Source organism: Rhinolophus sinicus, chromosome 16, assembly GCF_057876585.1.
Source record: "Rhinolophus sinicus isolate RSI-liver-muscle chromosome 16, RSI-T2T, whole genome shotgun sequence".
NCBI classification, from domain to species: Eukaryota; Metazoa; Chordata; class Mammalia; order Chiroptera; family Rhinolophidae; genus Rhinolophus; species Rhinolophus sinicus.
Genome location: NC_142516.1, coordinates 137312142 through 137324580, shown reverse-complemented (window position 1 = coordinate 137324580; position 12439 = coordinate 137312142). Strand labels below are relative to the sequence as shown.

The window sequence follows — 12439 nt, the reverse complement described above, 5'->3', positions numbered from 1 at the left end:
CAATTGAGGTCACAATGTATATTTAATTTTGTTACCTGCTTTCTTCATTTACCTTTTATTGTTAAGTTAAATTTTCTATGTTCTTTTTAACACACTTGAGATCACAACATACAAATAATTTTGTTCCCTGCTTTTTTTACTTTACCTTTTGTTGTATGTATTTTTCTGTGTTATTGAAGGCTTTATTATTTAAATCAGTGAGCATTTAACCTTTGACCTAGCAGTCCCACAGAGCAGAGTATGTCAGCCCTCAGTGTTTATCTTAGTTTTAAAAAGATAGACAATTTCAGCATTAAGTATTGACAAAACAATGGTTTTATGAACTTTTATATTATATTGTGTTATAATTTATACATATTACTTTATATTAATCCTAAGTATTAATAATTGTTTAATTTCTTAAACTATAAGATAAACTAGCAGCCTGTAGGGCCAACAAAATGGGATTGATCTAATAAATGACGGTGTGCGCACACCTTCAATGCAGTGCTCTGTGGCCATTGAACATGGCACCTTGGGTTTCTGTGTGACACACGAGGCCACAGGGTGGCCCTGAGCGAGCCACGCATGGACAGTGGGGTTGCGAAGCCTCGGGGTCAGCCGGCCTGCTCCAGGGAGATGGGACTGCTGAGGGCTTAGTCGTTGATCTGCTGCGAGGCTTAGTGAGGGGTGAAGTTCTTTGTAGGGTGTTTGGCACACGGTCAGGTTCTGACAGAGGTCAGCTCGGTTTTTAATTCCAACTCTCTTGCTCTGTGTGTGTAGGGAGCAGTCTGTAAACTGCTGGGCATTGGTTATTCCAAGGAGGTGGAATTTAGGTATTTTCTAAACTTCCATCTTCATGAAATTCATTTTATTGATTAAATTTTCAGAGACTCATGTCAGTTTTTATAATGAGGGAAGCAAAGCCAGTAACATTTCAGAAGAAAAACTAACATTAATGGTGGAATGATACAGTATTTTATGAAGGCACGATAATTGACTGAACTGCCCTCCATTGTTGGATATTTAGGTGGTTCCCAGTTAGAAGAAAAGCGGCAATGAGCAGCTTTATGGCTAAATTTTTCACCCTTTCTGACCTGTTTTGCTAGGCTAGATTTCCCAGGTGTAGAATTACTTTGTCAAAGAGCACAACATTGAATAGTAGTTTTTTTGTGCAGTGTTAATAAAGACCAGTAAAAGGTATTAAAATATATCCATATGGCTTTATGTTAATAAAAATATTTTTTAGTGTTAGTATGTATTGCAGCTCTGGCCTGTTGTTGCTGCAAACTTTTTAGGGTTCCTGATCCTATTGCCAAGTTAAACCAACACTTGCTGCTTAGTCATTTCGTACTTCCCAGACTCCCTCTTTTTCAGGTGTATAATGGCCACGTTTCCAATGCAGTTGTGACCCTTTTATGTCCTATCTAAACGGATTTACTGTGTGAGCTTCTCCCGGGAGTGACTCCAAGCCCCTGTGTAGTTTCAGGATTTCAGCCCCTCTCCCCCACCCGAGGTGTGAAACCTGGATGATCTCTATCAAATTTTAAATTCTAGGTTGGCATCCATTCAATACTTGATGTTTCTTAGAATACCTTTTTTTGCTGTACAACTCAAATACTAAGAAATTGAAATTATTTTTGACCGTAACCTACACAAGTTACAATTCATAGTGGAAATGTGCACTTGTCCCTCCTCCTCATGATTGGCGTGGACCATCACCTGTCAGTGCCCCAGAACAGTAACTAACCCTTCGTGTCTGACTCTCTCTATACTGGGAGGCTGGGTGGTGGCTGAACCCAGGGGTCTTTCACCAGGATCCCAGCTCTTAAAATCTCTCACCGATCTAGGCCAGGGTCTCACCTGTGGCATTCTTGACATTTTGGGCCAGATGACTCTATGTTGTGGGCACTGCCCTGTGCCTTGTGAGATGTTTGGTAGTACCCTCGGCCTCAGATGCCAGTACCCCTGTCCTTCCCCACCCCCAGCTGTGGCAACCAAAGATTTTCACATGTCCCTGGTTGAGACTCCTAGGAACATAATGCAAATGTAGGTGGGTTCTGGACGCCCACCTGAGGACCAGTGTGTAGGACCAGGCACCTCTGCCTCCTACCCACTCCCAGCCCAGCAGCTCCACCACCCCTCTGGGCCTGTGGTCCCTGCCCAGGGCCAGCCCCTCTGACTTTCAGCAAATGCCATTCCACAAAACTAGAAAGGCGGGTCCTTGGAGCCTTCCTGGAAGTATAGATTGCAGAGTGTCTGCATGAGACTCACCTGTCACAGCTCAGCTTCCTGGGCTCTCACAGAAAACAGAGGAGCTGAGGGTGGGGCCTAGGGACATGATTGATACACACGTGCATGTACACGTGAATGCATGCACAATGCACATCATACATGACCGCACACATACACAAACGTGCATACGCAGACACATGTGCACACACACACAACTTGCTGGGTGCTCTCCCACACATGCTATCCAGGGAGCCTTTCCTTGGAAGGTCCCATGTCACCCTTCTTGGGGTCCTTTTTCCTAACTGTTTTCCGCCTCCTTCCTGGAGATTAACAAGTTCATAAGTAAAAGGCCTAGAAAGAAGGATCTAATCGTTTTTCCGTTTGTGCACTCAGGGATATTGTTTCTGATGTAATAATAAATGGGGAAAAAGACTATCTATTGTGGTCTTGCCAATATTCCCTTCATTTTTCTGGTTATGTCCAAGAGGACAGGCTGAAGAGGATATGAAGAGGGTGAAACGGATGACAGAGTGTTGGGATTCTGTGTTAACAAATGTGTGAAACTTTCCGTTTCTCTTTGTATAATAGAAACTACCCAGACCTCCCTGCAATGCTGGCCTGTCCTTGGCGCAGGCTGCAGACGCGCGTCACTGACCACCTTGTGTCACCTCCTGTCCTTGCAGTGACTTGACCAACGGTGCGGATGGGATGCTGGCCACGAGCTCCAGTGGGTCCCAGTACAGCGGGTCCCGGGTGGAGACCCCTGTGTCCTATGTCGGGGAGGATGACGACGAGGACGAAGAGTACGAGAACGAGGAGGAAGACTGACGTGCTCGCTCGCAGGTCGCTCCCCCGCAAGTTAAGCTGCAGGAAAACATGCTTAGGGAAGAGAAACTTTTTTTTAATGTGGGTTTTTCTGTTTCTTTTTGGCCTCCTCCCAAGAAGATATTGGTAAGCTATTGAATTCGATGTGCGCCTCTGATAAGCAAGCCAGGGTTGTTTTCTGTCGGGTCTTTTAAGACGGGCTGCAGTGTGTATGGGTTCCAGTGTGCTGATGCAGGACCTCTACTTACTTTTTAGGATTTTGTGTGTTCCTTTTCTATTTTTTTAAATAACGACTTCATTTATGCCCAGTAACAATTCTTGCTGAGATTGCTGACTAAGCTGTAGTCCATCTACATCAACGAAAATAAAACTCCGTCCGGTGGAGGCGGGTACACCACCCAGAATGCCATTTGCAGTTTGTTGTGAATGGCGCCACCCGCTGGCCGAGGGTGTGGCTCCAGGACGAGTGTTGTGTTGTTCAATCATGTGGTGTCCAAAGAACTGAGCAGATGGCAAAGCTCTGCTTTTCAACATTAAGCACCATGAATCTTATTATACCTTTATTTTTCTCTTAAATTATATCAACTGTGATTCCATCAAGTTTATACTTTTTTTTTTTTTTTTTGGTCTATTTCGCAACAAATTGCAGAGTTCTTTTTTTGTTTTTGTTTTGTTTTGTAAAAGTTTACTGCCATGCTGGTGCAGCTATGAAAACTGTCTGGAAGGCTTAGAATGGTTTATTGCTTATGGTAAAATTTGCCTGATTTCTTACAGGCATCGTTTGGAAACTTTTTATTATATAGTTGTTTACATACTTATAAGTCTATCATTTAAAGACATGTACTGAAACAAATATTGTATTTGTTTCATAAGCATCTTCCTGTAATCTATTATAAAGTTGAAATTAAATATAGAGAATGTTTTAACAGTTTTTTAACTCAAAATTTGTCAATCATTTTTAATAGTTCTTTTTTTATAAAAAGAAAAAGGAATTTCGGGACAGGCAGTAGCCTCTTTTAAAATTTATTCACAAAGAACCATTAGCTGCACAGTTGCTGTTAGCTGCCTGTTCTAAAACAATAGTCTTTTTATTGAAACACAAACTTTTCTGTAATATTTTATGGAATATAAAGAGACTTTAATTGTTTGACTTGTTTAACTTGGCACTGTTAGTTTTTATTAATAAAACGCGCATGGGCATTTTAAACAAGTTCTGTGTTTCTCTAATTCAGAGATTACTATCTAGAAATTATTTTATCCTGTCAGTCTTACTTTCTGCTGGAGTGAGGAGAAGTTGCCAGGCCAACCAGTGGTAGGCTCGGACCCCACTGTTGCTTGCCCCTCAGCTTGTCCTGTAGCTTTTCAAGGGATGGTGGGGACCAAAGAAAGGTCGTGGTGGGCACAAGCTAAAGCAATACCTCCTCTCTGGAGGCCAGTGGTGGGGAGAGAGTTTGTTCCTTGATTTTCTCCTGAACCCTAAAAGTGGAGACAGATTTTATGGGTTTGATTTTCAGAAAAAGAAGATCATAAGGTAAGAAAGGAGATGTGACCTCTGACTTCCAATGTTATCATGCCATATCTGAGTGACCTGACCTCTGACCTATGACATGACATTTCTGAGGTGGCTCAAAAAGCTTTCACTGACGGTATCAGAAATGAAGAGCATTTGCTACATTGTCTTACGTAGTACAGATACCCAGCAAATACATGATTCAGTTAACCGTTCGGAATACGTACAGGGTCTTGATTCTCTACTCAGACACTGTTTGTCATTGGGTTTCTCTGGTTTTCGCGTTGACAGATTTTCCTACCCAGGAACCGTGTGGCGCTTTCCCTGTTGCTCTGTTGGTGGTGGCGCCTGCTGCTCACGTGGGAAGAGGGCATCAGGCCCGGGCCATGGTTTGGGTGAAACATGCGTAACACTCAGTGAGAGCAGCTTTGTTTGTTCAGACAGAATATTCTCATGTCAGGGTTTCTGAAAGGCAGAGAGTTGCAGACTTCACATGAATTCCTGGATGTTGAAGGAGGGAGTCGTGCCTGAGAGGAAGGTTACTACTGTGTATAATTCCCTCTGGTTTGTAGGTTCTGTCACACTGAGGAAACCCTTGTGTCCTACTCCTACATTGTTTTGTAATTTCTCTGACTTGCAATTGAAACGTTAAAAAGGAGATTTTTAAAGAAAGGCATTTGCTTTTTTAGTTACTTTTCCCCCTTATTAGGAAAGACATGGCTGTTTTACGTAGAGTAAGCATGACTTTAATATATTTATTTTTACAATTTAGGAATTGCATTCTTTAAAGCAAGCATTCAGAGTGTACATTATCATGTCATGTTTCATATCAATGCATTAATAGTCTTTAGGTTACAGTCACATGGGTAGTAGTTCATTGATGTATAGAAAAAATAAGTTATAGTAAGAAAAGTGATGTCTATATAGAAAGCGATGAATCATTTTAGGGTCTTGTTAGTTGAATAGCTGCTGCCTTAGGGTTTCCATGTTAATCCAACATTTTTATCATAGCAACAAATTCTATCTAAAAAAATAATAAAGATTTAATAAGAAATAGTTGATCTAACGCTAAGTGCTTGACGCACAGGTGCCTGCCTGGAGTTACCCAGCTGGCTTCTTTGTTGGTGTTCCAGAACATCTGAAGGCTGGCTCGGTGTGGAGCCAGCAGGCAGTCAAGAGGGTGGAGGTCTGCAGGTCACCCCGCAGGTTGACGCCAGCCTCCGTGCTCCTTTACTTCTCAATTTTAAGCTTGAACTCCACTTTCCCTTCATAGGGATCGTGGGGGTTGTCAAAGGTCACGTTCTCCGCCAGGATCTTGCACACGATGACAACTTCCGTGTTCCCGGGGACATTGAGAAGCTTTGCTGCGACTAAAGGGTTGCTGTAGTGGGGCTGAAAGGGAAGTGTGGAGAAGATGTGTCAGAAACTCGCAATGAGTGTCTACTTAGGTGGCATGGAACAGAGGCAATTCTTAGGTGCGTTCTGCATAAGACCTGCAGTCACCTAACATCTCATGTAGGCTCTGCTACATGTCCCAGAATCCCTGGGGTGAATATGAATTGGGCTAGAGGGGACAGATAACACCCATGACAAACTCAACTTCAAATTATATTTGATGAAAACTAATCTAAAAATAAAACAGGAACAAGCCAGAGATTTAGAGGAAATGCTTTAAAATGCATATGCAGTTTTCTAAAAAGATTTGAGAGGCCGTCGAAAAGTAAAAGAATTAGGTTTTATGTTTATGTTTTGCGTGAGAGCAATGTGTTTTCAGGTAGTAAGGAGAACTGTGTTTGGGAAACACCCAGAGCATTGAATGGTCAGGATGGGCTACGTAACCGCCTTTGTTTAGTTTTTATAGGTACAGTGTTTATGGCTTTCCTAGTGCTACTCATTGCTAAATTTCAGATGATTTCAGTAGTTGTTACAGGGAAAAGGGAAACAGACCTACCTGCGCTTTCTTGCCATAGTAAGGGAAGTAGTGGAGACTGAAGGTGCCGTTGGGCGGGTAGTACTCCACCTGTAGGGGCTGGCTGTCCTTGTCATCTTGGTCCTGGGGGAGGAGAGGCCGCTGACTGAGTAAAGCAGGATCTGGGTGAGTGAGTGAGAGTGTGTGTGTGTGTGCACGCGCGTGAATCTGTGCTTGTCTACGTAGGTGCATGTATGTGTATCTCTGTCTGCAGGTCTCTTCAGGTGTCTGTGCATGTGCATGTGCATCCCTGCATGTCCATTTGTGTGTGGCATGTGTGTAGGTGACCACATATATGCTTTATTGTGTTATTAGCATAAACTAGCTCTAATCTTTATCATCAGTACTGAGACCCCATTAGGGGTCTAATGTTAGTTTGCAAAACCCCTGGTGACTTACCAAAATTTCATTGTTACCATTTTAAGTCCTTGTAGGATAATAAAGGTGGATAGAGCCGAGAATGTGCCTGGGAGTGAAAGCTGATAAGTCTGAATGGGCTGGTTTGCCAAAACGGGCTCAACGTTTGAGTGGCTCTCTGGGATAAGGATCTACGTGCTTTTGTGGGATTTGTTTCTTTTCAGAGTCAGCGAATTGCCCAATGGATAGTTTGAGCTTATCAAAGAACATATATAGGCAACTTCGGTGTCTGTCAAAATCTCAAGTTGGCCTACACATGTGGTCGAAATAACTGAAAAAAGGAGAAAGAAAACAAGATGACCCTGGTGCCCCACGGAGAGATTACAGGCTTTGGGGGTGTGGTGTTTCTGGGCCCCCCCACCTTGGGCTCCCACTGCTAATCGCAGGGAGCCTTGGGTGAAGGCAAAATGGTGAAAACAACTTTAGAAAACAGTTCAATAAAGACAAATTTAGTTATTTTCATGTACTTAAATACTAGTTTTGAGAAAAACTGGAACAAGTTAATGCCAATTCTTAGCCCATATAAATACACTATTGAACAACCATAGCTGCTGGTAATCTGGTATGGTTTTGTAAATAAGCAAATTAAAAGCACAAAACAATAATAGCAGTGCCTTGGTTTTTCCAAATTGCCACCAAACATTTTGAAGTCCGTTAATCATATACTGTCCCAGATGCTTTTTATACGAAAACTTCTTTTTTTCTTACTAGGTTTTTCTCTCCTATAGTAAAACTAAGTAGTGTTTTGTTGTGTATCTGGTTTATGAGGCTGACAATTGAGGTTCTTAGGGACAACCAGTTAAGTGATCCTACAGATTTTCTAGCATATACAAAATTATTGCAGACAGTTGCACTCACCAGGAAGGTGCAGTCCACCCTGGGGGCCGTTTTGTTGCTGGGGAGAAACCTGACGATCTGGAAGGGAAAGGCATCTTTATGCTCATCTGTGAGCACCGGGGGACTCTCCTGAGCAGGGGTTTCTGCAGGGCATTGAGAAGGATCTGAGGGGTGATTCCTGTTCTGAGAACCTCCAGTGGATGTTACCAACTCCTACTCGAAAGCCAGAAGCCCTGCCCCAGGGCTGTGGTCTTGGTTGAAGGCAGGTAGCAGACACACCCAGACAGAAGGGTCCAGGCCCTGGCTGCCACTTCCAGCCCCTCCGTTGTACACTGAATTAGGGCGTAGCATCTGCCTCCTGTGCGGCATGCAGCTCCCGGGGCTCCCAATCCACACCTTTCTCGGCCTCCTGAAGTCCCAGCCCTTGTGTGTGCCCATTTGTGCCCAGGCCTGGTATAGCACCTGTCTTCCCCACATACCTGCCCCGGTGTGCACAGCCCTCCTGTGCAATGCAAGTGGGAGCTTCCATCACACCTGCCAGGCAGGTCTGATGGGATCCAGGATATGTGCAGAGCACAAGTACATGGCTTCCTCTAGGCATCTTAGGGAGGAAAATTGTGCCCACGCAGGTGTTCGGAGCCCCCAGCCCCCGGGCCATACCTGCTAGCCATCATGCAGCCCTGCCCCCTCACCCCTTCACCCAGCCAGATGCCACCTCTCCTCGTCTCCCCCTGCCCACCCCTGGCCAGGAGGACTGTGCCCACCTGTGCTTTGTTTGCACTGTCACTGCCCTCACCCTGGCCTCAGTACCTGGCCCTGGGCCTGTCAGTGGGTCCCTGGCCCAGGCTGGAAACCTGCTCTGGACAATTCCCAGGGGCCCTCCCAGTGCCTATACAGGGCCTGGTTTCTTTCTAGCTGTTGTGCACACATCGCCGCCCCGGCAGCCTGAATAGCCCCACGCTCCGCTTCTCGGCGTCCAGATGCCACCGAGTGTTAAGTAGGTACTGTATTGGAACAGGCGGTTTTCAGGTTGTATTTGAGAGAAGTAAATTCATGAGCCAATGCAATGGGTGCGCGTTTGAAGGCGCAGAGTGAGGAAGGGGCGGCCCGGGCAAGTGCGGCCCCCCATCTCTGGAGGCCTGAACAGGAGGCCTACACGCCCTGACCTCCACCCCACGGCACTCCCCAAAGGAGACCTCATACCGGGTCTCGGACCTCCAGCCCTTTATACTCACCCTGTTCATTTTAATAATAAAACATGGCTTTCCGTCTGCAAAGCCGAAGTTGGGATCCATAAGGCCTGAGCAGTTTTGCAGCATGTCTGTGGTGAACTTGCAGGAGAACTTGGTGTGGTTAGGGGCTATGAAGCTTTCCTGGGTGAAGACCTGCTCAGAGGTACAGTTTATGTTGTCCTCTTGGGCCTCAGGTGAGTAGCCTGCCGGGACAGACACCTGTGGGCACCGTCCTCTGACGGCAGCCTCTCAGGCTGTTAGAGCTGGCAAAGCCCATTCCCCTCAGTGGAATTTTCTTAGAAAAGGAAAAAAGTAGAGGCTGGCGAAGCATTTTAAACCTTACCTGCCAGGAAGTCGTGGAGGGTGTGCACCAGGCCCGTCCAGGTCTTGTTATCAGAGATGTTGTAGGAAATGTCCAGGCCTTTCTCCCCATAGACATCTGGCCTCAAGGTCACACCTAGAAAGAGCATGACACATACTAGTTTCCCAAACGTTCACCACATCCAAGCTGCTGCCTCTGGAGTTGGTGAGTTGCACACACAGTTGTCTCAGGCTGGTGCTGGCCAAGTGTGGGGTGCCGGGCTCCAACCAGGTCCAGGTCTTCAAGGGCCCCCAGGTGACGAGGCTGTGGCCAGGTTCACTCTGCACAGCGGCTTGGCAAGGACCCCGCACACCAGCCTGGGAGCTACACGGCTGGAATGAGGCCTGTCCAGGAGCTGGGTGCAGCCCTCGGCTGACGGCCAGGTGGGCTCCCAGCACACGAGGCCTGCGCCAGCCACCCGGCCACACTCACTGTCGCAGGTGGCGACTCATCCACGGTCAATTGGGTTTTAAGTGAAGTTGTGTTTGGGTGCACATTTGAAAAATGGTCACTGGTTTTGGTTAAGTACAAAAGCAATCTAATATATTAATTGTTAACAGAAAAAGTCGAAGTGTACAAGTGTAGGAAGTTCAAGCGACAGCCCTCAGCTTTCCCATCGCAAGTCTAGTGTGCATCCTTTGGAAGCTCTTAGTTCTGTGAACACAAAGATATAGAAATGGGCATGTATATCCTGTATTTCTCCACATAAATGGGAGCGTATTGTCCATATTCCACTTTCGTTTTTTCATTTGCTGATACCAGTTGTAATCATCTTTCCCTGGCATTTCATATCAGCTCCCCTCTTTCTTCCTACAATTACCCCATCGTGTTGCATTGTGGGAAATGGTCCATAACTTAGCCAGTCCCCAGTTCATGAGAGTGACTTTAAATAAGTAATGAGGGTTTTGTTTTTATGGATGCTGCGGAAGTAGCAGCTGTCCATGATTTAAAATAAAAACCTTCCGAAAGGTTTAAAAGAAGAGAAAGCTCTCTCCTCTCTCCTCTCTCCTCTCAGCTGCCCGCTCTGAGCGTGTTTCACGGCCTCTTCTCGGGTTCTCAAGTGACTTGTTCATCAGCTTCAGAAGGCAGCTGTTGCCTGTTCCCCTGCGTCCTCCCCGTGACAACAGAGCACACCTCGCTCTGCCTTCCATCCTGAGTTTTGGGCAAATTATATTATAGTTATGTTCCCAAGTTTGTAATGTATTGTTCTGAAATTGCATTGAACTCCTCCATGTTTGTTCTGTTGGTTGATTCTAAAAATTGACACCCAGCAAAGCACTTTGGTGTTAAGATAGTTTGTAGACGGATTCACCGAGGATCCCAGCAGAATGGCTGGACCCACTGGAGAACGTCTGAGGTGGATTCTCTTAAAAACTCTTGAATTTTCTTTTCTTTTAGGTCACACCTGTGCGCTGCTCTTGGCTGTTTCTGGGGTTATTATCTTCTTTAGAAAGTTTTAAGGATGCATGGGTGATAAACATTGGGAGTAATTATGTGCTGGAAAATGCTTTTTCATCCTTCATTTCTTTCTTCCTTTCTTCGCCCTCCCTCCCTCTTTTGTTTTTGTTTTTTGCAGTCAGCCGTGGTTCATGGGCTGTGTGTGGAAGTCTGGGTTAGAATCACCTTCCCCAGAACTGGAGGTGATGCCTTGCTGTCTCAGGCCCTAGTGTTGTCACGAATGACTCTCTCATTTGGTGCCGCTCAGTCCACTTTCTGAACTGGACAGGGTAGTAGACTAACTGCACTTACAGAAAACGTGGGGTATTCTGAATGGAATCTGCTATTATGGATAATGTGCTCCCACAGGACTGAGGGGCATTCAGGGGAAAACAAAAGCTCTTTGCCTCCCTTCATTCTTAATCTCCTTGAGAACAGTTTCTTGTATATCTCCCAGAAATGTCCTCTGTGGCTATAGATGCATACATACAAAGTAAGTGATATCAAGACTCTCTTAACAAAAACCTTCTGTTTTAATAATTACAACTAAAGCCAAAGTCAGACTTTGTAATATGCAGTTACCTTCCTCATTAAAACAGCTGGGGGACCGTCCACACGCTGGTGTGCCCCTTAGACCCCTGGACACTGGTGGGGGTAGCTCAGAGGCCCCTCTAGGGCTGCCCCCTGGGGTTCGTTCCCAGAGGGTTTGTGTTCCGGGGAGCAGCTCTGGGACTGAATATCACCCCCACGCTGTTCGGGCTCGAGCATTGTCCCTGTTACCTGGTGACTTGAGCCGGTCTTGGTAGTCCGGTGTGTATGGGTCAAGCGTACACATCAACGAGTAGATGCACAGGGCGAAGAGTCCGGTCATCACCACGTAGAAGGCCACGTAGTAGAGGCTGATCCACACTGCGCGGGGAGAGGCAGGCCAGAGGCAGCTGACACATTTCTCAATCATGTAGGACACAGCGTAAAACCCACCACTGCAACCATCCAAGTGAACGACTCCATGGTGGTGATAACATTCACACACAATGTTGTGCAACCATCCCTTCCATCTACTTCCAGAACATTCTCATCACTCCAAAGAAATCCCGTACCCCTTAAAAGTCTTCTTAAAAATTGTAAAGTTTAGGAACATAGTTCTAAACTGCTGCTCTCAGATCTAAGCCTGAAAGTTTGGGACCAATCCTCAGATGTTCCCACCTTGCAGGTCCCTGGTGCCGGAGGGTATTGGAGCTAAAATGGATCTTTGGGGCCATCTGGTAAGGGAAGAGAGGCCTATCTGGAAGTCCTGGCAGGGCCTGAGTTCTGGGAGCCTGGATCAGCCAGCCCTAAGCCACTGGTGGGTGGTCCTCTGCCTCTGTCCTCAGAGCGGCCCCTCCTTTCCCGTCCTTGCCCAGCACATACCCCACCAGGGCAGCATTCCCTGCCGGCCACATACCCCAGCGGGACAGGGTCCGGCCCAACAGCTGCCCCGTGTCTGGGTTCCAGCAGTAGTGTTGGAATTCCTCCATCCGTTGGCTGCATGACTTTTTCTCCTGCAGTGCTGCCATTGTCCCTGCTTCTGGAGGTTCTCCTCCAGTAGAATAGGGGTGCTCCCCACACCAAGACTGAGGGGAAAATCCTCCTCTGGG

At 46.1% G+C, this 12439-nt stretch overlaps 2 protein-coding genes across 7 annotated transcripts in view; one reads left to right on the top strand and one right to left on the bottom strand.

Moving 5' to 3' along the window:
- Positions 1-4249, top strand: part of TFDP1 (transcription factor Dp-1) — a 41050-nt gene extending 36801 nt beyond the window's left edge. For all 6 annotated transcript variants that reach the window (XM_074329566.2, XM_019746594.3, XM_074329564.2 and 3 more), the window contains one exon: positions 2898-4249. In XM_074329566.2, coding sequence (XP_074185667.1) covers positions 2898-3042 — 145 coding nt within the window. In that variant the 3' untranslated portion in view covers positions 3043-4249. The remainder of the gene's footprint in view (positions 1-2897) is intronic.
- An 815-nt stretch (positions 4250-5064) lies between these two features.
- On the bottom strand, positions 5065-12372 carry ATP4B (ATPase H+/K+ transporting subunit beta). Its single transcript, XM_019742047.3, has 7 exons — positions 12247-12372; positions 11583-11711; positions 9348-9461; positions 9008-9207; positions 7794-7850; positions 6501-6602; positions 5065-5941 (listed from the first exon to the last, which is right to left on the bottom strand). Exons 1-7 carry the CDS (start codon positions 12356-12358, stop codon positions 5780-5782), a joined length of 876 nt encoding a protein of 291 aa, XP_019597606.2. The 5' UTR covers positions 12359-12372; the 3' UTR covers positions 5065-5779.
- Positions 12373-12439: the final 67 nt, after the last annotated feature.

Coding starts and splice junctions, on each gene's coding strand:
- ATP4B (XM_019742047.3), bottom strand. CDS start 12,358: ATGGCAGCACTGCAGGAGAAAAAGTCATGCAGCCAACGGATGGAGGAA. Junction 6,603..7,793: donor GGGTGGACTGCACCTTCCTG/GTGAGTGCAACT, acceptor CTCCTCCCCCAG/GACCAAGATGACAAGGACAG. Junction 5,942..6,500: donor ACTATGGCAAGAAAGCGCAG/GTAGGTCTGTTT, acceptor CTTCCCTTTCAG/CCCCACTACAGCAACCCTTT.